Source organism: Equus quagga, chromosome 1 (assembly GCF_021613505.1).
Source record: "Equus quagga isolate Etosha38 chromosome 1, UCLA_HA_Equagga_1.0, whole genome shotgun sequence".
Lineage (NCBI taxonomy): Eukaryota > Metazoa > Chordata > Mammalia > Perissodactyla > Equidae > Equus > Equus quagga.
Genome location: NC_060267.1, coordinates 82715013 through 82742871, shown reverse-complemented (window position 1 = coordinate 82742871; position 27859 = coordinate 82715013). Strand labels below are relative to the sequence as shown.

The 27859-nt window shown below is 40.9% G+C and overlaps 1 protein-coding gene across 1 annotated transcript; it reads left to right on the top strand.

The window, feature by feature from the left end:
* On the top strand, positions 1-27565 carry STOM (stomatin). The gene is made up of 7 exons (XM_046672722.1): positions 1-150; positions 12702-12805; positions 13775-13847; positions 15042-15124; positions 18340-18543; positions 19500-19634; positions 25545-27565. The coding sequence occupies exons 1-7, from the start codon at positions 90-92 to the stop codon at positions 25737-25739; spliced, it is 855 nt and encodes a 284-aa protein (XP_046528678.1). The 5' UTR covers positions 1-89; the 3' UTR covers positions 25740-27565.
* The last annotated feature ends 294 nt before the right edge of the window (positions 27566-27859 follow it).

The window sequence follows — 27859 nt, the reverse complement described above, 5'->3', positions numbered from 1 at the left end:
GGGCCCCGGTCTGCTCAGGGTTTTCTTGGCAGATCGTGCTCTGGCTCCGGCGACCAGGACGCGAGCGCGGCGACTCCGGCCCGGGCAGCATGTCTGAGAAGCGGCACACGGCAGACGCCCAGGCGCGGCGGCTCCCCGACTCCTTCAAGGGTGAGCCCCACGACCCTAGCGAGGCCCGTGGGGTGGCCCGCCGCCCCCTCCCCTTCCCCTCGGGATCGACCCCCGCCCCAGGTCCCAGGCCCGGCTCGGCTGCTGCTTAGCTGCGCGGCCGCTGCTCACGGCGCGGACTCCCCGCGTGTGTGCCGAGAATGCCGCCCCCTGCCCCCTGGGCCGGGAGTCCGGATGAGGGGTGTTCCGGGTGCAGAGTGACGCCCGTGCCCGGCACCCGGTGGCCGCGCGCTCCGCAGGGCGTGTCTCCAGCACCCAAGCCCGGCAGACACCCGCCTTATCGCCCGGCTGCCAGATGCCAGGCCCCGTGCCGGCGCTGCCCGGTCCTTATCTCGTGTCATGCACGTGGGCGAGGAAATGCAGAAGTGATGGGCGGCCAGCGGCGGCGAGGCCGGGGCTCAAACCTGCGCCCCATGCCCGGGCCTGCGTTTTCACCCGACTCCCCGTTCCTGCCCGCCCCATCCCCGGGGAGGCCACGGCCTCCACCCAGCCTTTGCCCACCCCCGGGGGGAGCCCCCTCCTCCGGAACTGCAGAGAACCCCTGCGTCCCCACCCCAGGCCAATTTCCTGTGTAAGATGCGAGTCCGATCTGCGAGATTTGGCCCCCAGCTCCCGACACACAGTAGGCCGTATTTGCGGAAGAAAAAAGCCTCTTTTTGGCATTCTTCCCCCTCTCTTTCCAGCTTCGATTTCTGCCCCATTCTGCCCCCTCCACTTTATTCCCTTTGTCCTAGGGACCTTGGCTTCGGGGCTTTGGTCCTTCACAAGGAACCCCAAGTTCCCCCACCCTCACTCCCACCCTGCCAGGGCCTCCCCAGTCTTGAAGGCAGAAGCTGTGAGTGCCTGGATCTTGTTCCCCTGTGAAGGAACTGGAACCCTTGAGAGGGCCATCACCTTGAACCTTTATTGGCTAACTCCTCAGGGGGAGGGTGGAGGTTCGTAAAGAGAGGCATAAACCTCTCAGGAGCGCCGATTCCCCTCCCAGGGGCTCTTAGTGATCCAGAGGAACTGTTTCTAAGGGTGGAATTTCAGACAGGATGACATAGTGAAAGAAATTTAGGGGGCTGGGTGGGCTTGTCCAGCAGCCCACCAAGAACACTACACTGGACTCGTCTCTTCTGATTATTTGTAAAGCTAGCCTTGTCCACTCATCCCATGTAAGTCCCATTTCCCCTCCCCAGCGATCCTTGTCTTTAGTTCCTTCCCAGGAGCATCAAAAGAATAATGGAAATCTTCATCCCTCCCTTTTCTCTGCTAAGCACCTTGGAGAGTTATCGTCCCAAATCAGGAGTGTAACAGGGAGGATACACTTGAAGAAACTGATGCTCCAAGAGGCTCAATTACTTCCGCGTCACACAGCTTATAAGTAATGGAGCCATATTTTACGTCTGGGTTGGGCTGACTGTAACTTGGCCGTGTAACAGTTGTGCAGGCCGCCTCTTTGTTAGTGAACTGTCTTTTCCTAGATGGGCAGGAAGGTGGGATCCTTTCCTCCTACCCTGACCTCCTGGTGGGAGACGAAAGCACTCGCAGGACGGAGTTAGAAGTTTGGTGAAAGTGCAGTGGGAAATTTGTTTGTAGACGTTCTCCGGGAATAAATATGATCTTTGTACTTGATGTTCATTTAGTTGTTTTTCGTGGTCACAGACCACTTTGCACTTCTGAGTTCTTTTTCTTGGTTCTACACTGAACTTTTTTTAGACAGAAGTCTTTTAAGAATCTAATGAAAGCTATGCACCTGTCCTCAGAAAATTGTACATACAAACAAAATTTTGCTTGGTCTATGTCACCTTTCTTTTAAAAATGTAAATCTTAGAGATCTGGACATTGGTAGGAAAGCCATTACTAGAATTTATCAAATAGAATTTTTCAAGTGCTTGCCATGTGCCAAACACTATCTAAGTGCTTTACAAACAGTATCTACTTGCAATCCCCTAACGGTCCACAGGGAGAATGTTGTTATCCACCATTTTACAGCAAGGAAACAGGCTCAGAGTGGGAAAATCAGCACGCACCTGTGTGTGATTCAGAGCTGGGCTTCAAACTTGGGCTGTCTCATTTTCCAAACCGTTTTCCCTATCCTTGAGCTAGCTCCAAAATGCACACCCAAACAGGACCTTGTCCAACATCAGTACTTCTCTAGAGGTGAGAGAGTAAACAAAGAATCCTGGGGGAGCCTAGCTTCCATCAAGACCTCTTGGATTAGACCGCTCCAGAGGGCTGCTTCTGAGCAAAGCAGTGGAATGTGAAACCCCAAACTCTGTCCCTGTAGGTTTTTGCTGATGATTAGTCTTAGGAGCATAAATATGACCAAACCTACGGCAAGACCAGCTTTTCTTAAAGCCAGTGCATTTGCTTTGTAATGAAATAATGCAGGTGGATTGCAAAGAGATTTTTTATTATAATTAAGAGCCATGTCAACAGAGCAAATCCCTTTGGGAGAATGCCTGAAAATAAGCAGAGCCAAGGGACCGATTTGTTTATTTCAGTTGTTACAGCCGATCAGACTGGAGAGAACTTTGTAACTTCTTCAATAATTAATCTGAGTTAAACCATCAGTGGTCATAAATTAACTCAAAATGACCACCAAATCTAGTTTTTTTAATGATTAAATATGTTCTTGGTCCCACCCAATGGTGTAAATTTTACACTGTAAAAGACAGTCACTGATTGCCTGGTCAGCTTTGAAGAAAAACACTTTTTAAATGTTGCTACAGTGATAGCAATTGGATTCAAAACCTATTTTTCAGGAAGGTGTGGAAAAACATTTTTCTCAAAACTATTGTAACCACAAAAAAGTAAGCACCTCTCATCTGTGGCTGCCTGGCATCCTTTGCATACTTCTCTCATAATGTTTACTACGCAGTATTGTAAATATCAATTAAAATCACGTTTCATAGACCAGGAGCGCTTAGAAAGCAGGGATATGTCCTACCTCACTGTAATAAGCTCAGTATCAAGTACATAGCACATTTGCAAAAATATTTGTTGAAAGAAAAAGGAAGCAGAGGAGGGAGATAAAGATTCCCATGGAGTAAATCAAGTTGTTACATGTTTGGCTTCTGTTGGTAGAGACATTTTTCTATTTACAGTTTATTTTATTAAGTTTGTTATAACCCAAACTGTTGATTTTCTGGTGTAAACATTGTGTTCCTTATTAAATACATGTTCTTACCACACATAGAGTATTTGTCTGGGTTTATATTATCAATAAAGGGATTATAATTGTCAAGATAATATATTGTACCTAATAAGGAATCTCCTTTTATTTGTTAAAGTGTGGAGAGAGAGAGGTCACAATCCATAGAAAGAAGGAAGTGTGTGTCAGTTTTCTATTGACACACTCTTGTTCCTCCATTCTTTTTGAATCTTTGTCTGTACTCAGGGACTAGTAAAGAAACTTGAACCCCAGGCATTTGGCCTGACGTTTCAGTAGGTTAGCCTTGAAGACACAAGCAGTAAAGTGTCTGTCCTGAAGTGTCAGACCATGAAAATTATACCGACCTTGTCCATTGTGAATGTGCATTTATGATAAGATGGCATAGTGTAGTGACTGAGAGTGGAATTTAGAATTCAAAGTCTGAACTGAGATCTCAGTACCATCACTTACTGCCTGGGTCACCTTGGACAGGTCTCTCAACTTCCAGAATCAATTCCTCATCTTTATGTCGCACGTAATCTTACTGCAGTATCTATGTCCCAAGGTTTTGAGTATCCATTGAGAAAATTTATGTGAATGTACTTTGGAAATTTTAAATTATTAAGATGTTATTTAATGGGGAAAACAAAGAATTAAAAAGTTAACAATGACTCTTCAGAAAGCCTAGTAATTATACCAGAAGTTAAAATTTATGAACAAAAAGTTGTATGAAAGAGGGTCCGAGAAAGTTTAGAACTCTGACTTACCTCCCCAGATGTAGTCGTTTCTCCTCCAGAGACAGAGACCCCAAGCAGATTGTTAGTCTGAATATTTTCTCTGTGGTGTGCAGGTCCCAGGAGGCAATTCACTAATAAAAAGTTTATTCCTATGAAGTATATCAATAATGATCTTAAAGTCATGATGATAATGGCTACGGTTTATTGAACACTTCCTAAGTGTCAAGAATTTTACGTATTTTCTCATATGGTATAAGTACTGTTCTTTGCCCTCATTTTACTGATGAGAAAATTTAATGGTAGAATTGGAATCTGACACCACAATCCCAAGCTCTTAGCCACCGCTTAGCTATTTGGCTTCAGTTGAAGGATTGGGAACCTTATGATCTAGTTTCCTTCTGCTTCTGTTTCCCATTTCTTTTTTAATTAAAATCATGTTATCCTCCAAAGACTTTGATGAGAAAAACTTAAGTATAAGCACTTTTAAGATGTCCAAGTGAAAGAGCTGGAAAAAAAAAGAAAAAAACCCTGAAGAAGTAGGAGGGTTTTATTCTCTTTTAATATATTTCAGGCCTAGTCTAAATTAAATTAACTTAATACCATTATGAAATTGTTTTTCTCTCCAATTTTTCTGAACATAACTGTTTCTATCTTTCCGGACATGGGGCGTGTTCAGCCCATCCTTCCTCCTTCCTGAATTTTCTAACCTCATGGGTGGAAAAGGTCTGATTTTTAAAAGAGAAAAGAAAACATTTGAGGAAAGCAGTGTGGCAACTGCTTTGGGACAGTGGATGATTGTGAACTGTCTTCTTGGATCCTGTCTGCTGACATGTAGTTTCAGTTTGTCTTATGTAATAGGCAGTTTTTTTCTTCCCCCCAAAGAAACGGCAGAATTACTCAAGTCGTTCACCAAATATTTAACAAATGTGTTTTGAGTACCTCTTATGTGCTAAGTGTCTTCCATATTAGCTCATCTACTCTTCACACTAACTGTCTGAGGAGGTACTTTTATTAGCCCTATTTTTATTTATTTATTTTTTAATTTTAATTTTTTTTTTTTTTGAGGAAGATTATCCCTGAGCTGACATCTGCCACCAACCCTCCTCTTTTTGCTGAGGAAGAGTGGCCCTGAGCTAACATCCGTGCCCATCTTCCTCTGCTTTATATGTGGGACACCCGCCACAGCATGGCTTAATAAGCGGTGCTAGGTCCATGCCTGGCATCTGAACCAGCGAACCCCAGGCTACAGAAGCAGAGTGTGCAAACTTAAACACCACTGGGCCAGCCCATATTAGCCCTATTTTTAGATAAGGAGACTGAAGCACAGAGATTTAAGGTAATTTCCCCAAATCACACAGCTAATAATTGGCAGAGCCACCCCTGAAGCCATTGTGCTCTACTGCTTTAACAAGACCAAAATCTCATGAAGAAGACAGACATTGAATAAGATCATTATGAGTGTGATAAAGTGTTGTTTAGAGGGGTGAAGTGCTATAGAAGATTAGGAGAGGGGGGCCTATTTAAGACTGAGGGGTTCAAATGTAATATTATTGGTGGTACTCTCACCTGTTTTTTTCTCCCGTTTTATGGCTAGAAACATTTCAATGAAGAAAAGCTTCAGAAAATCCTCAAGATGCTTGGGAAATAAAACATTTATACTTACTTAGTTTTCATATTCTTTTTGAGCTAAGCAAAGGTCTTATTGATTGAAAATCTTTCTTAAAAGGATTAGTCCATTTCCCTTCCTTTATATCTTGTGGTAAACACGTAAGTTTTGTGATTCAGGTCACATCATGCTTCATCAGTATCAGTGCTTTGGTCTAGTATTTAGAGCTCTAGATGGTTAATAACAGGGAGGAAAAGTTAGTCTCCAGTCATGGTTCTTAACTAGATACCATCTGGCCTGTAGCCACTCTGGCCCAGAGAATAATTTCTTTCCTAGAGGTTTAAGAATAAGGGCATTCGAAGAACTATAAACCATGCCTAATTAAAATCATCATTTGAAAGATGGACTATAGGGTGTGCTTGATCACTTTGAAAGCCTCTGCCCAAATGAACTGCAAGTTCTGATCTCCAAGTAAATACTATCATTTTTTCAATGTGTATTTCTTGCGACCCCACTATGTGTTAAACTCTGCCTCTCTCTCACCTCTACCTGTTCGTTAATCTTTCTCTCTGTAGCATGCTGCCTTCATTTTTGTTGTCTCTCTCCTCCTTACTCCTTTTCCCCATTTCTCTTATTTTCCTTTTCTCCTGCCATTTTCTTCTTTCTTTGTCTCTTTTTCCCTAAAATTCCAGTCATTCGAAAAACTCAGTTATGGTAAAATTTTGATTAATTGAAGATGTATTTATATTCACATTTTGTCTGTCCCTTTGCCTGTTTTCACCGTGAATTTAAATTTTTACTTAGCAGGTTTTATAAAGACCTTGTTTCAAAACAAGCAAAGGAAAGAGAAACTGGGAATCTGGGAAATGTACCCTTATTTGAAAAACTTGGAGAAAGAGCAAATCTATTATTTAATTTATAACGTCCTCCTCCTCCAATAGATAGTTGTATGACGTAGAACAGGAATTGGTCGTACAGGCCATGAACCAAATCTGGCTGACTGCCTGTTTTTGCATGGCCCACAAGCTAAGAATAGTTTTCACATTTATAAATGGGTTTTTTAAAAAGAAGAATATTTTGTTACACATGAAAATTACATGAAAATCAGATTCCAGTGTCCATAAATTGTTTTACTGGAACACAGCCATGCTTGCTTGTATTGCTGTCTGTGGCTGCTTTTGCACTATGGTGGCATAGTAGTCAGTAGTTGCGACAGACTTTCTGGCCTCCAAAGCCTAAAATGTTTGTTCCCTGGCCCTTTACAGGAAAAGTTTGCCAAATCCTGACACAGAATCTCTGCTGAGGAATAATAATGACCAAAAAGAACACATATCTTTAATATAGATGCTTTTAAGAAAAAGTCAAAAATTGCCAAGACCTTTCATTTTGACCTATTGTTGCCCCTCAAAAAGTACTGCTAAAACAAAATAACGTGTGTTTTTGAGACTAAATTCCACCTGTCCTATCTTTCCACACTCAAATAACGCTGTTCTTGGCAATTAACCACGTAAAGTCTTTCACCTGCATCCGGGAAAGAAGGAAAAGATTGTCCTTTAAATGTTGCTACTTAGGTATTTCAATAATTCTTTGCCTCATCCTCTTCCTTTTGTGTGTAGTAATGCATATGTCTGAGTCAGATTTTTCGATATTGTGTGAGACATGTTTCTGGCCTTTCTCTGAAGAGGAAATCCAGTATCTTTTAAACTTTAGAATGAAGTCTCAATGACAAATGGAATTTATTACTCCACATGATATCTAATAGTGCCAAGTTCAACAGACTTTAAAGTAAATCAACGGATATGGGATCGTTAACAGCTACAGTGCTCTGAAATTATGCCTGTGTTAAAGAATATTTGACTGCTTTTCTGGAAGCTAACCCAACAAACTACTGTACAACTTGTTTTTTTCATTTGTTTTGTGTTTTGTGGTTTTTTTGGTCTCTTCCCAGAAAGTCTTTTGCTTTATTACTTTGGGGCTCCAGGAGAAATGTTTTATACCTACTTTACAGATTTTTGTAAACATTAGAAATAATGTATATAAGGAGCTAGCTTGTGGCTGACATGTAATAGGCATTAAATAAATGGTTATTATTATTAATAATAAAAGATACCTCCAGAATGAAATTTAAGAATTGTATAATTTCATCCTTTTCAGCAAAAGTAGTTTCCATAATAAGGATGCATGGAAACTTTGCTGAAAGTATATTCAGTGCAGAAGTTTCTAATTGAGAATATTGGACACAACCTAATGTTCATCATGTGGAACAATGGAATGTTATTCAACCTTTAATAATAAAGAATATGTACTGGCGTGAAAAGATGTTCACAATATAGGAGGGAAAAGCATTTTATACATAAAATCATTATGTATACCATTATTTCATTTTTGAAAAAAAGTAGGTTAGAAAAGGTTTAAAGGACATTTAGCAAGGCAGAAAATAATTACCATCCAGAGATAATCAAAGTATAGATAAATTTTTCTATTTCTGTTTGTTAAGCTCCAATTTCTAATTTTTATAATGACAATATTTTACTTTCAAAATAAGGGGAGGAAAGGCAATATATTTAAAAATTTACATTAATTTTGGGTTTATTAATTTGGGTTTCCTGGAGGTAAGCCCAATTTGAATGTTCAATTAAAAAATGTTAAAGTATAGGCTTAGATTCACTTTCAAACCCCTTCTTTAGGGGCTGGCCCCGTAGCCCAGTGGTTAAGTTTGCGTGCTCCGCTTCGGTGGCCCAGGATTTAGCCATTTCGGATCCTGGGTGCGGGCATGGCACTGCTCATCAGGCCATGCTGAGGCGGCATCCCACATGCCATAACTAGAAGGACCCACAACTAGAAAATATACAACTATGTATGGGGGGACTTTGGGGAGAAAAAGAAAAAATTAAAAAATCTTTAAAAAAAAACCCAAAAAGACCTTTCTTTGGTTAGTTAAAAATTTATTCTAATGCAGCTTTCAGGAAAGAGTTTGGTAGTAAAAGAAAAAAGTACTCTAAACCATGGGAAAGTAGTATTTACCCCCAAGGACCATGAGATCCCTGATCTTTAGGAGTGTTCTCACCCAGCCAACTATCAACAAGTATATCAACCAAAGAATCTCAGGAATTCCGATTGATTGCTCGTTATTTGCCTCATGAAGTTGGTAAGGAGGATTTAAAGATAATGAATGGGAAACTTGAGGGAAATGCATTTCATGAAATTGTGGGGAGTGACTGTGAATTTCTTTTTCCGTTTGCCCTTAAATGGTAGGTGACTAGGGGTTCATTTATAGCCTGGTGGAGTTTAAGCCTCACCTCCCTGAGGAATGTGATTTGTGCACCTTTTTTAGCTATAACCAGGTGGGGAAGAATTTTGAGGGTTGAAAATGGGATAGTTTCATTTTGAAGGCACTAGAATAATATGAAATGGTGCCATTTCCCCAGTGTATACAATCTGATTATTTCTAGCTGAGCATTTGAAATGGGAAAGACCAAGCCCAGTTTCCAGAACATCCACTTAATTTCTTCATTTGTAATCCTGTATACTCATCTGGAGTTTTCAAAAACGCGTTGTGACAGTGGAAACTGACACAAGAAAACTGGGCTGGGCTTTCTGGCTTTTCCTCATATAGATGATAATTCAATAATTTAATAACTCAATTCATAAATGAGCTTTTTGAGAATCTTTGAATATCCAAGCCTAGCCTGGCAGGAAGGAGGCATGAAGTGAGGGAAAAATTAAGTCGTTTAAGAGGCTTTTATCAAAAAGGGTAAATACTGCCTATTTTCTCATTTTTCATTGAGAAAATTTGAACACTAGTAAAATGGGAGGATTACAGAAAACTATCATCTGTATTTATTGAGCTCTACTTCAATCCTTCAAGGGCACTCTTCATTATCTATATTTATTACAGGGGAGGAAACTAAGATTGAAAGAGGTAAAGATCACTAAAACAGAATTAAAACCCAAACTTAGACACTCCCTATTCTCAGGAAATTTATTAGGGATATAAATATGCAAAAAATTAAAGTATTAGGCAAAATATTTAAGTGCCATAAGAGAGGTTATCAAGATTCAGAGAAACGAAAAAACACATCTAGCCAGAAAGCTTGGTAAGAAGTATTTTATACCCACTCTGCAGGATGCTGTGTTAGACATTGAGAATATAAAAATAAGAAATATCCCTGCCCTCAGGGAGTTTATAGTCTAATGTGTTCGGGACACAGAGCTATATACTTTGCCTGGAATATGGGATACTTGGAGCACTATTTTCGAAGCACCAAATGCTGTCAGATAAGTATTTGTGGCCAATCTATTCCTTGTTTGGAATCCATTTCACTTTGAAGACGTAGACCTGAGCCTGGCGGAGAGCCTTGAGACTGCCTTTTGCTATAGATAGCTACAGCTGGAATTAAGAGGGCTTCCTCTGTAGGAACATCAGATTTCATTCTCAGAACTCCTACCGTGGTTTCCCAGTTTGAAGACTGTCTTGAGAAAGTGCTCTAAACATGAAAACTTCTTTAATGAGAATTTTTTTATTCAGAGGCAAAGGGTCAAAGTGCAAGTTGGTTTAGAACATGGGCTTTGGAGTAAGATGACTTAGATTTGAATCCCAGGTCCTCCATTGTGTGACCTTGAGATAGTTAACGTTTCTTCAGTTACCTCATTGGTGAAATGGAATTAAGAATACTTAAGTCACAGGGCTTTGTAATCGGTAAATGAGATACACGTCTAAAGTAACTTCACCTGGTGGCTGGGGTATAAGAAACCGCCTGAAAATGGCTGCTGTGATTATTATCACTTTTGATAATACCTGATAGAGCCTTCTCTACAAGCAGCACTGTGGCCTTGCTTGAAATACTCTCTCAGTAAATATATGTCTGTACCCCCCAAAATTATAACTTAGAAACCTCCAGGATTAACTTAGGTCCCTTTTATTTGAGTGTGCATAAGGACGTTTACTTCACACTATGACGCAGGATCAGAAAACTACAAAGTCATATAAAACCAAAGTACCGTACTTATGTGTATTTCACAGGTTTTTCATCCTGTGTGTTCGAGCACTTGACCTGGATGCCAGCTTGTGTCTCTCTTTCCTCTCATGCTCCCAGCCTTAATTCTCTTCTTGTTTCTTGGCCTCCTGTTTATTCAAAGTCCTGTCTCCCTGCCATCTCTGCCTTTTCTTCTGAGCACTAGCACATACTGTTACCCTCTTCCCCTGTTGCCAGTCTCCTCCCATTATGGAAACAGCTCCTGGAAATACAGCAGAAGCCTGTGGTTGATAAGAAAGTGATAGTATCTCTTGGCCTACGCAGTCTCTCTGTCCTCCACAGAAAGGAAAAACAAACTAAAAATGAGGAAGACACTGGATACAGAAAATGGGAAACACAACACAGGAAGTGAAGGGAACTTCCCAGGATGATAGTGAAAGGCAGTCACAGAGTGATGGCATGCGCACCAGATGGGAGGACGAGTCCAGACACGGCTCTGAGAGAGACTCTCAGAGGATGAAATTGAAAGAACAGTTGACCCTTCTGAAGGGAGATTTAGACAGTTGACGAAAGGTTTGAGGTTGAATCAAAGAGAAGTACAAAGGGAAGAAATAAGACATGAACTCCAGAAAAAAACAAAAAGTTGTACAGGAAAGGAAAACTAATTATACTTCACCATATGGCTTAGCTTTGGATCGCATTTACATATTCATGATAATGTAAAATTTGATATTGATCTAACCAAGGGTATGACATAATTGGAAGGATGGGTATTTTATGTGGTAGAGGGAGGGAACAGAGAAACCAAAATCCTTTTCCATAGTAAAAAGTCAATAGATAGTGCTCAAAACTGAAAAACCAAGAAGTAACAAAACCAGCATATTATTTAGAAACATGTAGGTGAATATCAAAATAGTCAGCCAAAAGAGCAGTCGCTTTTGAGGAAGGAGAAATTGGAAGAGACGAGAGGGCATTGCTCTCTTTTTGTATAAATCTTGTAGAACTATTTGACTTTTTTAACTTTATGCAACTATAACTGATTAAAAATTAAAACTAAAACAGAAAAAGCACAAATGCATAGCAACAAAGGCTAAAAAAAGAAGCTAGAGGGGAGAGAAATAGGTTACACATTTTATTTATTTATTTATAAAAAATATATGTGACCAGGGAGAAAGTTTGGAAGAATATTTATTTTCACTGGATTGGGTAACTTTTTCCTTTTTTATCTTTTTTGAAGTTTTTTGCAGTGAGATATGAATTACCTTTGTAATCAGACTAAATGCTATTTTGTGGTACAGAAAAGGGAAACAGAAATGTGAGAGGAAAACTATGTACAGAGATGTTCATTACAGCATTGTTAATAATCGTAAGAAATCATAAACAACCTATCTAATAATCAAGAAATTGATAGTAAATTATGGTGCATCTACCTAGTGAAATATTTTACAGGTTATTACTTTTAAAAAGGTGGTCTAAATGAGTTTATACTCATATTAAACTTTAATTATGCTATACCCTCAGCTTGAAGGCCGTGTTCCTTCCTTCCCTTTCCTTTTCATTGGTATTTTCCTTAACCCTCACATCCTGCAAGAAGCCCTGACAACCACCACCATCACCTCCCCACCCCACTCTACTGTCACCTCCATCCCAACTGTGTGAGTTACCCTTGTTCTGTGTTTTCAGAATTTTCTAACAGATACTCTGTATGGCACTTACCACCCAGTGTTATGTTTGTCTGTCTTCCCCACTAAACTTTAACCATCTCAATAGCTAGGATTGGGTCTTATTCACTTTTACCACTTCAATGCAAAGCCCAGGGCGTAATAAATATTAGGTGCTTCATAAATGTTTACTGGATACGGTAAAAAAACTACTGTGGAAAATACTTGTGTTACTGTGTTAAGTACATTAGGGAAAGTAGCACTTAAACTTCAGGGTTGTTATGAGGATTAGATGGGTAAATGCACATAAAACAGCTAGTAGAACGCCAAGCATAGGTGTTCAGTAAATAGGATGAAGATGGCAGGAACGTGTTAGTAATGATAATGAGAGCTGTATATTTTTTGTTTTCACAGATAGCCCCAGTACGGGCCTTGGACCTTGTGGATGGATTTTGGTGGCTGTCTCATTCTTGTTCACACTTATAACTTTCCCATTGTCAATATGGATGTGCATAAAGGTAAAGAACATTTCATTCTCATCTGGAAAGGGGCCACGTCTACCCACATGAACCTACTTTGTGTGAGCGTGTGTGAAAGAGACAGAGAGAGACCATACTGGCCTATAGTTCTTTTTCCTTCATCTTTCTTTTGGAAAATTCACTCTAGTCACCTATTATAATGGAATCTTAAGACTTCTTTTCAGCCATTGTCCAGTCAGTCCTTCCGTAGGGTTAAAGTAAGGATCACCATCTAAAAGTTTCTGGGCTCAGGGACGTGGGATGATCCTGTAAGAACAAGTTCTCCAGAGTCAAGATGCTGAGGTTTGACTGCTGGCTCCATTGTTTAGTGTGTGACCTTTGCCATGTTTCCTCATCTGTAAAATGGGAGGAAATGACAACACCTACTTCAGAGGACCATTGTGAAGATTAAAAGAATTACTGTATTTAAACGTACTTATTGCCATGCCTGGCACATGGTAAGTCCCCCCAAATGCTGATTATTTTTTCTATGAAGTTATTAATACTTTGATAAAGGACTATCATTTACATATTCCTAAAAAGATAAAATATGCTCCAAGAATTTTCAGTTAAGTTTATTATTATAATTTAAGGAATCAGGAGACAAACTGTGAGGACGTTAGCTTTTATTTTTTCTTTATTTACAGTGCCCGAGAAATTGAATAATAATGTTAACAGCTGAGGAGTGAGGTTATGGATTTGCTTCTGTGTGCTATTCTGTACTTTCCAAATTTTCTACAATGAATATCTATTGCTTTTATAATCAGCAAAATAAAAAGTAAATAAATATCATATTTGGCAGGGGTAATTAAACAGCGGACATGTTATTTATATATATTATCTGGATTATATGAAAGAAAACAAAATAGAGGCAACTAACGTGTTTAGAGCAGAAAATATATTTAAAGAGGTATGCATGTAAATATTTGTACTACTCATGTTAAATTATTGTTTGTGTTTTTAATATAGATCATAAAAGAATATGAAAGAGCCATCATCTTTAGATTGGGTCGCATTTTACAAGGAGGAGCCAAAGGACCTGGTCAGTACTAGGATTTGGATTGTATGCGTGGAGACTGAAAGCTTTCTTCCTATTGATGTGATTTCCCTTGTGAGGGTCTCTGCTCTGTTGACTTGGAAGAGTGAGTCCATGCAGCAGCAGTTGTATAACTATAGCAGTGGTGCTGGCTGGTCTCGCTGCAATCACCCTTTCCTTCCTTCCCTGCTCTCCCCTCCCCTTCCCATTGGAGCTGATAAGAGTATCTTAGTCCAGGAATAGCTACAGCTATGGAAGTTTGAGCTTGAGAATTCGTACTAAAACAAAGGCTTTCAGTCATTATTTTTGGCAAACTTGGATTAAGCTTCTACGGTGTTCCAGACTCTGGGACTTCAGTGGAGTCTAAAACACAGTCTGTGCCCTCAAGGATCTTACTTTCTGGTGTTGGGACATCAACAAGGAAAGAGATAGTTACAATCCCTTATGATAAGTGTTATGACCAAGTAATCACAGATAGCTATGGAAACCCAGAGAAGAGTAACTGACCTGAAATACTAGGATGAGGACAAGGCTTTCTGGAGGTGACTGTTGGCTGAGTCTTGAAGCATGAAAAGGTGTTAGCCAGACGGGAGGTGTTCCTGCAGAAACAGCGACGTGTATAAAGCAGTGTGGAGGGGAGCATCCCGGGCCCGAGGAACTGCAGGTAGCTCAGCCCAGCGAGAGTACAGGGCGAGGAGAGGGCAGCGGATGAAGAGGGAAGCTGGGGCAGGTCGTGCAGGGCCTTGTATGGCTCAGCTTGTTCAGTGGTTGTGTTTCAGGAAAGATGGTTCTACTTGCAGCTTAGAAAATGGATTGTAGGGGAGAAACTAGAAGAAATAGAAAGATGACTTGGGAAGCAATTGCATAGGTCTCAGTAAAAACAAGAGTGACATTAACAGTGAAGTAAGGAAATGAAATCCACAGGCCTTGGTGGGGACAGTTGGATGTGGGCAAGAGGAGTCAAGGATAACATTCCTGGCTTCTGGCTCATTCACTGAGATGAACTGGTGACTTTCCATTGATCAGGTTGATTCTATTAGAATTGAGTGGTGAGGTAAACTGATGAGGTGCTGGTGCTCATTCACTGAGATGAACTGGTGACTTTCCATTGATCAGGTTGATTCTATTAGAATTGAGTGGTGAGGTAAACTGATGAGGTGCTGGTGTCTCTTTGTAATCTTCTACCTGTCTTTGTCACAGGCTTGTTTTTTATCCTGCCATGCACTGACAGCTTCATCAAAGTGGACATGAGAACTATCTCCTTTGATATTCCTCCTCAGGAGGTAAGGTTGTCTTTTGCTGTGAATAACTGAGATATCGGGTGTGAAAGTGCTTGACAAAGCAAGGCTGTTTAGCATAGCGGTTAGAGCACAGGGTTAGAGCCTGTCTGCCTTCACCATCTTCTAGCTCTGTGACCTTGAGCAAGTTCTTTAGGTTCTCTGTGCTTTGGGTTCCTCATCTATAAAATGGAGGTTATAATAGTAGGCCCTACTTTATAAGGTTCTTGTGAGGACTAGAGGAGATACTGTATGTGAAGTGCTTACAATAGTGGCTGATAAGTAGTAAGTGCTATATAAGTGCTTGTTATTATTATTATTACAAAACGTAGTGTAATGTTAATGTAAGTATAATAGCGTTATCGTTGTTGCCATCATTTTTACTCCCAAATGTCTCTTCTATGGGTTTCTGATAGAAAATCCTGTTTAGTACAATATTCTTTCTTCTTAAGGTTCTTGATTTTAGTCTAGATAAATTGGTTAGAAGCCAAAGAATTAGAAACTGCTCATTTGCCATTTTAGATAAAGCATATGTGTTTTATATTAGTAATTATTTCATGCTTTTTCAAACTACTTCACAAATATTATCACAGTGGAAACTCACAGCAGAATCCCTAGCAGTCTTTGTTACAGTGAGACAAAGGAATTCCTCCAGACTACAGTGACAGAGCCAGGACTAAAATGCAGCTCTTTGGATTCTGTTTCTTCCAGTTTCATGCCAACTGCGTTCTGCACTAGCTCCATTGTGGTTCTTGAAATGATGGCCATTCTGGTACTCACGTCTAAGGAGGCAGAATAACCATTGCAGGCAGAAAGCCTAAAAACTTGATGAAGGGAGGGACAGAAGAATACTGTCAGTGTTTCCTGGCCAAAGGCCAGGTACTCAGCAGGGTGGTGGAGCCTGGCCATGTTGCCTTCTCTTGTCACAAAATCCAGAAACCAGCTTAGGAATTCCTTGCTGGTACTGATCCAAGTAGTTGGTGAGATCAGACTTTATAATCCACACATATGTGGTGACACCAGAAGTCATCCTTACCCACAAGAACAAGACTGAGAGCATCGTTGTATTCTCTGCATGTTTTCCCTTCTTTCAAGAAGATTGACTCTCAGAAGGAGCCCCTTTCCGGGTAGCTGGGAATTCTTCTGACATTTTTCTCTATCAACATTGAAGGCATCTGGCAGGGTTGCTGTCAGCTTCTGCCTTCCAGCTGCTCCCTTCTCTCCTACGAGCTGCTGAATGCAGAGCAGTTTGGAACTTGGCAAGCAGCCCTTTTTCTGATCCCCGGTGAAGTTACTGTGAAGGGAGATAAACACTTTGTCTACAATAAACAGTAGGCAGAGAGGCTGCAGCTTGGGAAAGTTCTGGCTGTGCCACAGTCACAGTCACAAGAATTCGTTTAGAAATGATACACATTTTCTCATCACATCGTGGGAAAAAATTAATTTTCACACAAGATGGTAATATACTGTGGATTTATTTACAAATCCCCTACTTCTCTTCCAAGTTAGAAGTATCTTTAGATTACTAAAAAAGGATTACTGCGTTGATGCCTGGCAGGACTAAACAGCTGTGTTATATCATTGTTGTTCTTACTTTCTATTTACATAGCTCTTTACCCTTTCAAAAGGGCTTCATTCACAAACCTCTTCTTAATTGATCTTCAAAGAAATTTGCATAGAATTGGGCAGTCTTATTAGCCCCTCTCTCAAATGAGGAATCTCTAAGTCAAACGGTTTGAAAGCCTTGCTAGAGATCACCGAGGGAGGTGCAGGCGGAGCTGGAACTACAGTTCCCCGTCTCCTGACTCACGGGGGCACTCTTCGTCAATCACTGTATTCTAGGACCACCTTTCATTTCAGTTCATCTCTCGTTTATTGACTACCTGCTATGTGTCGTGTGCTCTGCCAGTGCTAGACACACAGAGACAAACTGCCCTCAAGAAATTCCTAGTTAATAGAGAAGTAATGATGTAAATAAATAACATCACTGCAGTAAGGTACAAAGAGAAGAGTGTTTAACTCTGCCAAGCGAGTCAGGGAAGTTTTACAGAGAAAAAGACACTTAGGTTGTGTCTTGAATGATGAGTGAGAATACGCCAAGGTGATGTTGTAAGGGAGAGAGAGGAGAGGACATCCAAGCAGAGGGGCAGCCTGCATAAAGGCCTGGGGCCATGGAACGTGGTGCATCATCTAGTATAGAGTGTGCGCAGGGAGTGGGGAGGAATGAGGCCAGAGGGCCAGATGTCAAAGGACTTGTATACCCAACTAATGGTGGGAAGTATTGATTCACTATGTCCTGTTAAGTATTTTTGTGTAGCATGCTGTAAATATATTTTTACCCTGACCTCACCCTATAAAAACATTCTCCATTCACTGTTTCTTCCAGTGATACTGTGCTACTGATAGTTCATCGAACCTAGGGTTTCCCATACCTCTGTTCCTTTGCACGTGTTATTCTCTCTGCCTTAAATACTCTTTCACTCCACCCTCAGAAAATGTTTATTTCTTCCTTCAAAACTTAGTTCAGGTATCATCCCTGCCACCTGCAACTGCCCATCCTCTGTCCCTTGAGGCCTCCTTTGATTCCCCAACCTCTTTGAAAGTAGGAACAAGTTTTTTCATAACTTTATCCCTGGTACCTGAGTACCAATATTTGTTGAATAATTGAATGAATTAGTAGAACTAATGAATAGATGAATATGTTTTATTAAAACTTTAAAGACATAATTAACTTTTTGATGCTTTAATGTCTTAGTTTTTTGGGGTTGTTATAACAAGATACCGTAGACTGGGTGGCTTACAAACAACAGAAATTTATTTCTCATAGCTCTAGAAAAGTCCAAGATCAAGGCACCAGCAGATTCAGTGTCTGGTGAGGGCCTGCTTCCTTGTTCGTATGGCGCTATCTTTTCACTGTGTCCTCACGTGGCAGAAGGGGCAAGGGAGCTCTCTGGGGTCTTTTTTATAAGGGCACTAGTCCCATTCATGAGGGTTCCACTTTCATGACCTAATCACCTCAGAGGCCCCACCTCCAAATACCAACACGTTGGGGATTAGGTTTCAACGTAGCAAATTTTGGAGGGACACCAGCATTCAGTCGCTAGCACTTACTAAAGAAAATCAGCTAGTGTTTTAAGATGTTCTATACAATGACATTCCTTGCAGTTATGTTAAAGAAACAGTTGGTTAACAGATGTAAAATTGCTTTCTTTATCCCATAGATCCTGACTAAGGATTCAGTGACAGTTAGTGTGGATGGCGTGGTCTATTACCGTGTTCAGAACGCAACCCTGGCTGTGGCAAATATCACCAACGCTGACTCGGCCACCCGTCTGTTGGCACAAACTACTCTGAGGAATGTCCTGGGCACCAAGAACCTTTCTCAGATCCTCTCTGACAGAGAAGAAATTGCACACAACATGCAGGTGAGGAGTGCACTAATGCTGTCACTCACCAGAAACTGAAACATGAAGCAAAGGCTTAATGGTTGAGAACTTTTTCTTGATTCAAGTTGAGGAATCACTGGCCCTTTTTCTTCCTAGAAAGGTTTTCCCAAACTTGATGGAAGGAGATATTTTTCACACCAATAGCTCATGGGTTAGTAACACTCAGGTGCATGCATTTTTTTTACTCCCTCCAGTGTATATTTTTTTTCCAGAATTAGTAATAACTTTTTTTGTCACCTAATAGTTCAGAGGCCGTTCAGCAAGATAGAGCAGGTATTGTTCAAGCTTTATTCTCTCTGTGAGTCCCGTGACTTCTCTTGTAACTCTTAATGCTTTCCAGTCCTGCTTGAGTAATAGATGATGGATTAAACCTGACTTGTTCAAAAAAGGTAAAGTACTATAAATTGGAAGTCTTATTATTTGTAGAGACTTCATTGTGTGTAAAATCTATGATCTTATTTGATTCCCTCAACAATCATGAAATAGATAATATGATTTTATTCCTACCATTGTTAAAGGGAGGAAGTTGAAGCACAAAGAAGTAATATGGCTCACACAAAGTCACGTTAGCTCAGGAGTCGGCTAGCCGCCTGTTTTTATAAGTAAAGTTTTATTGGAATACAGCCACACCCATCAGTTGATGTATTATGCGTGACTGCTTTTGAACTACAGTGGCTGGATTAAATAGTTGCCACAGAGACTGAAACTAAACAGTTACTATCTGGCCCTTTTAGGAAACCCCACCATTAGGAACACAATCAAGATCAGCTCCCCAGTGACCCAGTCTCTGCTTGAGCATTCCTTCCACCGCAGGGTAACTAATCTGGCTAAACTCTGCCCCAGTGCCTTATCTGCTCCAGTCCCAATGAAGACAACTACCTGAGGCCCCAGGGCTGGGCTGAACGTTTTTAGCTTGCCTTCTCTCTTCCTATCAGGCTACCCTGGATGACGCTACTGACGACTGGGGAATAAAAGTGGAGCGTGTGGAAATTAAGGATGTGAAACTCCCTGTGCAGCTCCAGAGAGCTATGGCTGCAGAAGCAGAAGCATCCCGGGAGGCCCGAGCCAAGGTAATCTTTTTGTATCTTCTTTTTTTGTAGTTTGTTTTTCTTATTGAGTTTTCTTTTTGATTACAAAAAAATAAAACATGCTTGTTCTTAAAAATTGAGATAATCCTGAAGTATTTAGTAAAGATGAAAGCCCACCCCATCACTTCAAATCATATCCCCCGGAGGCCACCACTCTTATTATCATTCAGGGTTTATTTGGGTTTTATTTGACTAGGTTGACATTTTACTTGCTCACCATTCATTCTTTCCTTATTTTTATCCTCACTTTCATTCTCTCTCTTTTCTCAGGATCTTCATACTGTTTCCTCTTCCTCTCTCTCCTCTTTCCTTTATTTCACTTTTCTTTTTTTCTTCTTCTTCTTCTTCTCCCCAAAGCCTCCCAGTACACGGTCGTAGATTCTAGTTGTGAGTGCCTCTGGTTGCGCTATGTGGGACGCCGCCTCAGAATGGCCTGATGAGCGGTGCCATGTCGGCGCCCAGGATCCGAACTGGTGAAACCTTGAGCTGCCGAAGCAGAACGCACTAACTTAACCACTCGGCCACGGGGCTGGCCCCTCACTTATCTTTCTTTGATGTCTGCTTTTCTTCCCCTTTCTTTTCATCATCCCTGCCTGTGTCTTAAGACTGCATAGGCACTTGACCTCTATGGGAGATGCTAAGGAAATATTTGTTAACCAAACCTAGAAAAGATCTATTGAGATGATAACACAAAAGGTTACAGGCATATCTCACCAAACCCAAGGGTAGGAAATAGAGTCAAGCCTCACCAGAGTTGGAGCCAGGGACCAGAAAACAGTCAAGACTCAAAGGAGCTAGTCATTCCATTTCCTGGGCCACATCTCACTGCAGATACCTTGAGGGGGAGAATGTCTGACTCCAGTTGAACACTAAAGGAGACAGACCAGCCCTGATTCCAAATTCACAGCAGAGAGAGTCTCTTTGGTCCAACTTTGGTCAAAGGGCAAAGTCAGATACTAAAAATGTCCCACAGCCCCTTGCCTGTGAGTGGGTGGAGGAAGAGGGATAGTTTTCATAGGAGGGATTGCTGTGGTCTTGACAGATCTTCCAAGACACAAGGAGCCTTTTTGTTGTTAGGAAATAGTAGTTAGGTGGTAATAATTGGGTAACCACAGAACCCTGCCCTTCTATTAGGATGCTCTTTAAGCCACAAATTGGTCAGTATATTCTTAGCCAGCACCAAATAGAATAGTAGCTCTTTTGAAATGCTGCATCCAGAATTTTCTATTAGTCAGAATTATTCAGTTTTCCTAATGTGATAATTGATGCTTATGATGATAACCTGGTGATACTGCAGAACCCTCAAGTGCTTTCTCTCAAAATCATCACATTTAGAAGGCTAAATTATATTTATGATAATGATATTAAATATGCCCTACTGTACTCTAATTATTTTGCAAATTGAGAATTGCTTTTACCTAGAATATGTCATTAACCAAAAGCCCCATTTCCAAACCACATCGAGTAATAGAATTTATCATACATAGACTATACAGAATATCAGAGCCCAAACGGTCCTTAGAGATTATCTTCTGAAGGTGACAAATACCTGGCCCAGATGCTGCCACGCCACCCTCCTATTCCCATGCCAGTGATTACCACAGCACTGTTTTCCACTGAGCTTAGATTTGACCTCAGAACCTTCCTAGAGCACTGCAGGTCACCCTCAACTGCTTAGAATTGGCCCTAAAAATGAAACTTATTTGCCATCCCACTATTCAGGTGAAAAAATTGAAGCCCAGAAAAGTGAAGTAACTGATTCCTCCCTGCTTCCTTGAGGACTTTCCAGAATGGACTGAGCCTCTTCTACAAGTGTTCTCCCCAGTTAGGAAAGAGTTCCTATCTTCCCTCAATAACAATAAGGAGAGATAAAGGAAGCTGGTTAGGATTCTGAATTACTGTGCTCCCACATGGACGGGGCTGTAGGCTTTGTCTGGAAGCAGTCTCGGGCAGTGACTGACTGTCTTTAAGATTAGGATTGACACACAGAATCACAAGGAGTCTAGCCCTTACGTAAAATACATGACCCTGACCATAAGGCCGTATGTTCAAATTCTCATGGCAAAAAGGGGTCACAATTTCTTCAACAAATAAACTGCAAAGGGAAAGGGTAGGAGAGTCTGTAGATTAAGAGACTTCAGAGAATAGTTCCTCAAGTTAATTAGCCATCAGGGAAATGCAAATTCAGATCACAAGCAGATGCCACACTAGACATCCACCAAAATGGCTTTGAAAAAAAGAAAAGAAAAGAACCAAGTGTGGGTGAGGGAGGAACTGGAACTCATCTTTTGTTGGTGAGAGTATAAATTGGTACAACCACTATGGAAAACTGTCTGGCTCTGCGTATCTAACAGAAAGGCTCTCATTTATTTACCCAACAGCATGTACTAGAATGTTCACAGCAGCACTTTGTAATTGCCCCCAACTGGAGACTACCCAAATGCCCATCTCTAGTTGAATGGATAAATAAAGTATGGTGTATTCATATGAAGAAACACTGTACCACAAAGAGAATGAACAAATAATTGCTTGCAAACACGATTTGAAAGAAAGGAGCCAGTCACTAAAGAGGACCGGTTCTCTCACAAGTTCACATTATGTTAGCTGAACCTCTTTTTAAAGTTTTTAGACAAACTCCTAATGACTCGAAATGTAATATGTTTTGCACTTGCATTCTCTCTTATTTCCTTTTACATAACTCTCAGAAAAATGCCCAGCATGTGCTTTCAGGCTCATGTTTCTGGACCTGGTCATCTATCAATGAGTGCAAAATTGTAGGGTTTTGCATTCATTTCTCTGCCCTTCTCTCAGACCAGCCCACCTGGGCTACAGAAGGAGACAGTAGTACCAATCTCACATACGTGAAAATGCCAGATTTAAAATGATGGTCTGTAAAGATAAAGTGTTGATTGACATGTAATCACTGCACATTTGGCAAAAGCCCCAAACACCCACACATATCTTGCTTTGCTTTCTAAGATCCTATCCACAGTGCCTACTTGGCCTGTATTTAGACAAAGCCAGCGGTATTGCATTTAAGTCTTTGGCAGCTCGCTCAGAGTGGCTTTTCTATTAATAAAATGTGTGCCCAGCCCAGTGGGTCTGGCTTCCCAGCCAAGAGACGGTGTATAGATCGGTAGTGGAAGATGAGATATCTTTGCCATTGGTCCATGTCCAGACAAAAACAAAAGTACCTAACTGGACATCTGAGGTGACATGGAGAGAAATCAGAGCCTGCCATTCCCGTGGCAGGGGCTTGTTTATGCATTCTCTACAGTGCTTGCCCTGGAGTACAGTGGCATGATTCTCTTTGAGTATATCTGGCACTTGCCCCTTCTCACAGACCTCGGAAGGACATAATGGTTTGCCGTGACAAGTTAAAGTTTTTAGCCTCTAAACTAAGCCCTTCTCTCAGTGAATACCATATCCTATATCCCTTGTTTCACCTAATGACAGTACTCAGGCAACCAAAACTTAGAAAGCTGGGACTCAGCCTCTGTTCCGCTTTCCTCCACATACCCAGTCAGCTTCCAAACTGTGGATTCTCCCTCCTGAAGAGCTCCCCAGTCCATTTCCTCCTCCATCCCCACTACCAATGAATTGCACCGGTCACTCTGAAGCTGTCCCACTCATAGCTCTCGGTCTCTTCTCATCCATCCTCAGACATCTGTCAGGGTGTTTTCTTAAACTAGATCTGATGAGGTTATCTGTTTAAAACCATTCAGTGGCTTCCCATCGCATACAGAATGAAGATCAAATACCCTGGCCTTCACCGCCCTTCAGACCCTGGCCCCGTTCAACTCCCACTTTTCCCCTTTCCTCACACGGTATTCAGCCACTTAGAGTTTTCTGGAATACACCAGCTTTTTCATACCTTAGTACCTGTTCATGTGTTCTGCCTGAAGTGTTCTTCCTCATCTTAGTCCAAACGACAGAGGGAGTCCACTCCATCCCTAGCTCCTGCACAGGGCTTGACACCCAGAAGTCCCCTGAAGTTTACTGTATAAGTGAATGAAATTTCACTGATCATAATTGCTTCCAATTCCAATATGCACAGGACTGTTATGAACCATTAATATTTTGAGATCCATGTGAGAACAACCTAGTGAAACTGCACTTTAAATCTTGATGATTATGATATCTTTACACCTCTTCTCCTAGGATTATGAATTAAAAGTAACTGTCTTGATTTGGCTTCTGAATCTTTTATGAATTAAGGCATAGGTGGATCGAGAAATCAGGCCTTGACTTGTCACTTGCCATTCCTATTCAAGAGCCTCCATTTATGCATTTGACAATATACCTTCTCTGCCTTCCTCACAGTGGTCCTGTGAGATAGGGGCTGTTGCATTTTAACATAAGAAACTGAGGCTCAGAATGTTAAACTACCTTTCTGAGGATATTCAGCTAGTAAGGGTTAGGTTTGGGATTTGAGCTCAAGTCCGTCTAACTCCAAAGCCCCTGCTCTCCCCACCACTCCAATGATCTTCAAAGGTTTTTGCCCATGCAACCCCCAAAAGCATTCAGAAAAACTGTATGTTCCATCACACATTTTATCAGCATGTAAAAATTTTCATTTTGAACTTATATACTTGACAAGCATATAATTCCTGGCACGTTTTAAATGTTCATTTTTTTTTTTTTTTTGAAGATTTTATTTTTCCTTTTTCTCCCCAAAGCCCCCCGGTACATAGTTGTGTATTCTTAGTGGTGAGTCCTTCTAGTTGTGGCATGTGGGATGCCACCTCAGCATGATTTGATAAGTGGTGCCATGTCCACGCCCAGGATTTGAACCGGCGAAACCCTGGGCCGCTGAAGCAGAACGCGCCGACTTAACCACTTGGCCACTGGGCCGGCCCCTAAATGTTGACATTTTAAAATAAAACTGTTAACATCATTGTTTTAACTGTATCCTGTGAAATTTAAATAACGTAATGATTTCATCATCTCTTTAAAATTATGTGAATAAGCTCTTAACAGTCAGGAATTTTTTATTGTTCCTTTTTGTCTTTGAACTTGTATATCTATTCCACTGCCCCAACAGATCCTTTTCCTAATATATAATGTAATATATTTTGTCATGAATTATTTTATTATTCTACTGCAACACATTTAGTATGTAAGTTAAATTAGGTTTTTGAAAATGTCCTGTGACTACAAACACGGCTCTAAATGTTTCAGAATTTCTCCTAAAAAAGAAACAAAGTTTTAGTAGAATTGCTTCTCTTAGTGAGCTGAATGAGGAATAAATTCATGTATTTGTAGATGGCTATTACTTATTGCTAGAGTGAGACAAGATTCAGCATTGATTCTATTCTTATTTTTCATTTTTACAGAAATAAGGAGTAAGAAGCCTTATTTACATAAATAAGTTGATGGAAAGGGAAGTTTTGTTTAAAGTAATGTCATACAGTCCTTAGCACTCCCTCTGAATTTATGTGCTAAAAAATCATATGGCAGTCTTTCATCAAAAAATATTTTTAATCATCTATTGGCCTTCAGTTCAATAAGGTCCTCTTTCCTTTCTTTGAAATCAAAGAATTGGAAATCTGTCTGACTTACAAAAGGATTTGTATCCAGTCATTAGAGTCATTCACTTTCTCAACCCGTACACAGTATTTTGAATTGTCCCTTTGTTTGGTACCCTGGAAAATGGGAGGGGGCTATAGTAGAAGAAGTTGTCTTGACCTCAGGAACATACTCAGGCAAATCAGTTATAGGAAAAAGAACATATAGAAACTGAGTGTCTGGAAATTGATTTCCTTCAAACACTTCTGGCGTACTCCCTGGAAAGTTCTGTATACCACCCGAGGTATACATACCCCAGTTTGAAGATTGTTGCTTGGCACCTGCAATTTTCTGCAGTTTGACCTCCTTTCCACTGTTCCGTAGGTCATCGCAGCTGAGGGAGAGATGAATGCATCCAGGGCTCTGAAAGAAGCCTCCATGGTCATCACCGAATCTCCTGCCGCCCTTCAGCTCCGGTACCTTCAGACGCTGACCACCATCGCTGCTGAGAAAAATTCGACGATTGTCTTCCCTCTGCCCGTAGATATGTTGCAAGGCATTATAGGGGCAAAACATTGAGCCGCAGAGGCTAATGCAGAGGCGAGCTCTTCCCTTCCAAGGGTGAAGTGGGGGACCAAAGCAGCCTTTAACCCGTAAGGAGAGAATAGGGTGGGAACTTGACTATTCTCCCTCCTTTTCCTTTTCCACATGTTGAGAGTGATGTTCTTAGAACGTACAGTGATCACAGCAACAGCTGAAGATTGTTAGCTTGTAAATACTGTGCAAGAGAGATTTGTAATTTATATCAGATAATCTCCTACTCTTTAAAATATTTAACAGTTCATATTTTGAGATCATTATGTAATAGGTTAAATCCTTCTTCTTTTGACTTTCATTGAGTCGTTCTACTCCCTCTATCAGCAGCCAGACTAAAGGCAAGAAAATAGGCTATAACCACCACCTGACACCCTGGCTGGACAAATACTTTGCAGAAAACAGTGACTTAGGCTACAACCAGCTTCTCTGGGCCATATGTGCCTTACTTCTGGGGAATCTTAATTAGGGAAATTTTCCTAACATCCATTTACTTTCTAAACCCAAACCATGTTTCAAAATAATCCTCCCTTGAGGGTCGGCATTTTCTTGCCAGTACCTGTCAGCACTGGAGGAAATGACAAGATCAATGAAAATGATCACCCTAACCCTTGAAAGACTTTTAATTCTACTATTATAGAGGTCCTTTTAAAATAATGTGGGTTTTTTAAACTTATTTGAGCCTCTTTATCAGAAAATGATTCCTCTGTGGTCTTTCAAACCAACTAAATACTTGTCACAAAAGTGCTTTTTTTTCTCACTTTTGCATATTTTCATATATCAAGTTCTAAATAGTTTTGATTTTTTTAAATAAAATTTTCTCTAAGTTCTATAAGCAATTGTTTGTACATTCCCATTTGAATAGCATAAGGACTAATACTTTTTTAAAAATTGTCTTCAGAAAACTATAATATTTTACTGTTTGCATGCTTTTAACTATTGTACGCTGTGAAATACCTTGATTACTAATCCCATTCATTAAAGTAGTATAAGGAATTCACAATATATTGGGCACATAATATCCAATGAGCTTGAGAAGATGCTGTCAAACTTAGCATATCTATATAGATATATTTGCCTAGTCTTTCTTTTTCTATCATATACATTAGTGCTGAAAGAGGAAGCAGTCAGCCCTTCTGAACCAGTTGCTTAATGTGTAATATTAGGAAGCATCTTCCGTATTGCAAATGCCTATGAGTCTGGGCCCCCCGGCATTCTCCCTGTTGGTCTGGAAAGCTGCTGGTGACATTTGTACCACTTCCTCTAGAGAAGTCTAAGAATAGTGGCTTCCTTACCTAGAGTCACCCTTCATATCTGTCCTCAGCTGGATCACTGTCATCCCAGCCTAAGTATCCCCACCTTTAAACCCCATTTCCAAGGTTATTTCAGAAAGACTTGACCCACCATGCATCCAGGTTCCTAGCTGAGTTTATTAGATGTGTATGGAGCATTTTGACTTGGAACTCAAGTTGCATTTATATTTTGAATTTTAAAATAATGATTTTATCTCTTTTGTGAGGTGGCTTACCCTTGACCACTGAGGACTAGGAAACGACCATCTATCCTAACTGAAAATCTCTTCTCAGACTCAGAGTCACAATGCTTTCTCTCCCTTGAGTTTCCCTGTCTCCAGATACCAAACAGTCTTCGCTTTTCTGCCTCGTGGATTCATAGCCCAATAGTTGGAATTAAGTCGCTTGGGAGGGAGGAAGCATCGAAGGAGCTCTAGGATGAGAGTGTTAGTGCAAGAGTTTTTTCCAGGTGGCCTCCCTTTCTGGTGCTGTACATAATAAAGTGTGCCCTTTTACTAATTTTTTGTGTGTGAGAGTCTGTTTCTGCCTGCGTTTGGTATGTGGACTTGGTTTTTCAGAAGTGGTGCATCTGGTCCTCCAGTCCTGGGCTGGCTGCCTTGGCTTCTTGTGTGCTCTTCATGGGCCAGGGGATGGAGAGGCTGCAGTAGCCCGTCTGCCATCTCTCCTGTCTAGGCTCCTTTGGTGCCCCTACCCACCCGTCTTCCCTAGGGAGCTTGAGATCCATGTACCGCCTGATCCTTGGCTAGTTTCACTTCCCTTTGCGTCACTCCAAACAGAACAGGAACCCACTTC

Coding starts and splice junctions, on each gene's coding strand:
- STOM (XM_046672722.1), top strand. CDS start 90: ATGTCTGAGAAGCGGCACACGGCAGACGCCCAGGCGCGGCGGCTCCCC. Junction 13,848..15,041: donor AGGAGGAGCCAAAGGACCTG/GTCAGTACTAGG, acceptor TCTTTGTCACAG/GCTTGTTTTTTATCCTGCCA. Junction 19,635..25,544: donor CCCGGGAGGCCCGAGCCAAG/GTAATCTTTTTG, acceptor ACTGTTCCGTAG/GTCATCGCAGCTGAGGGAGA.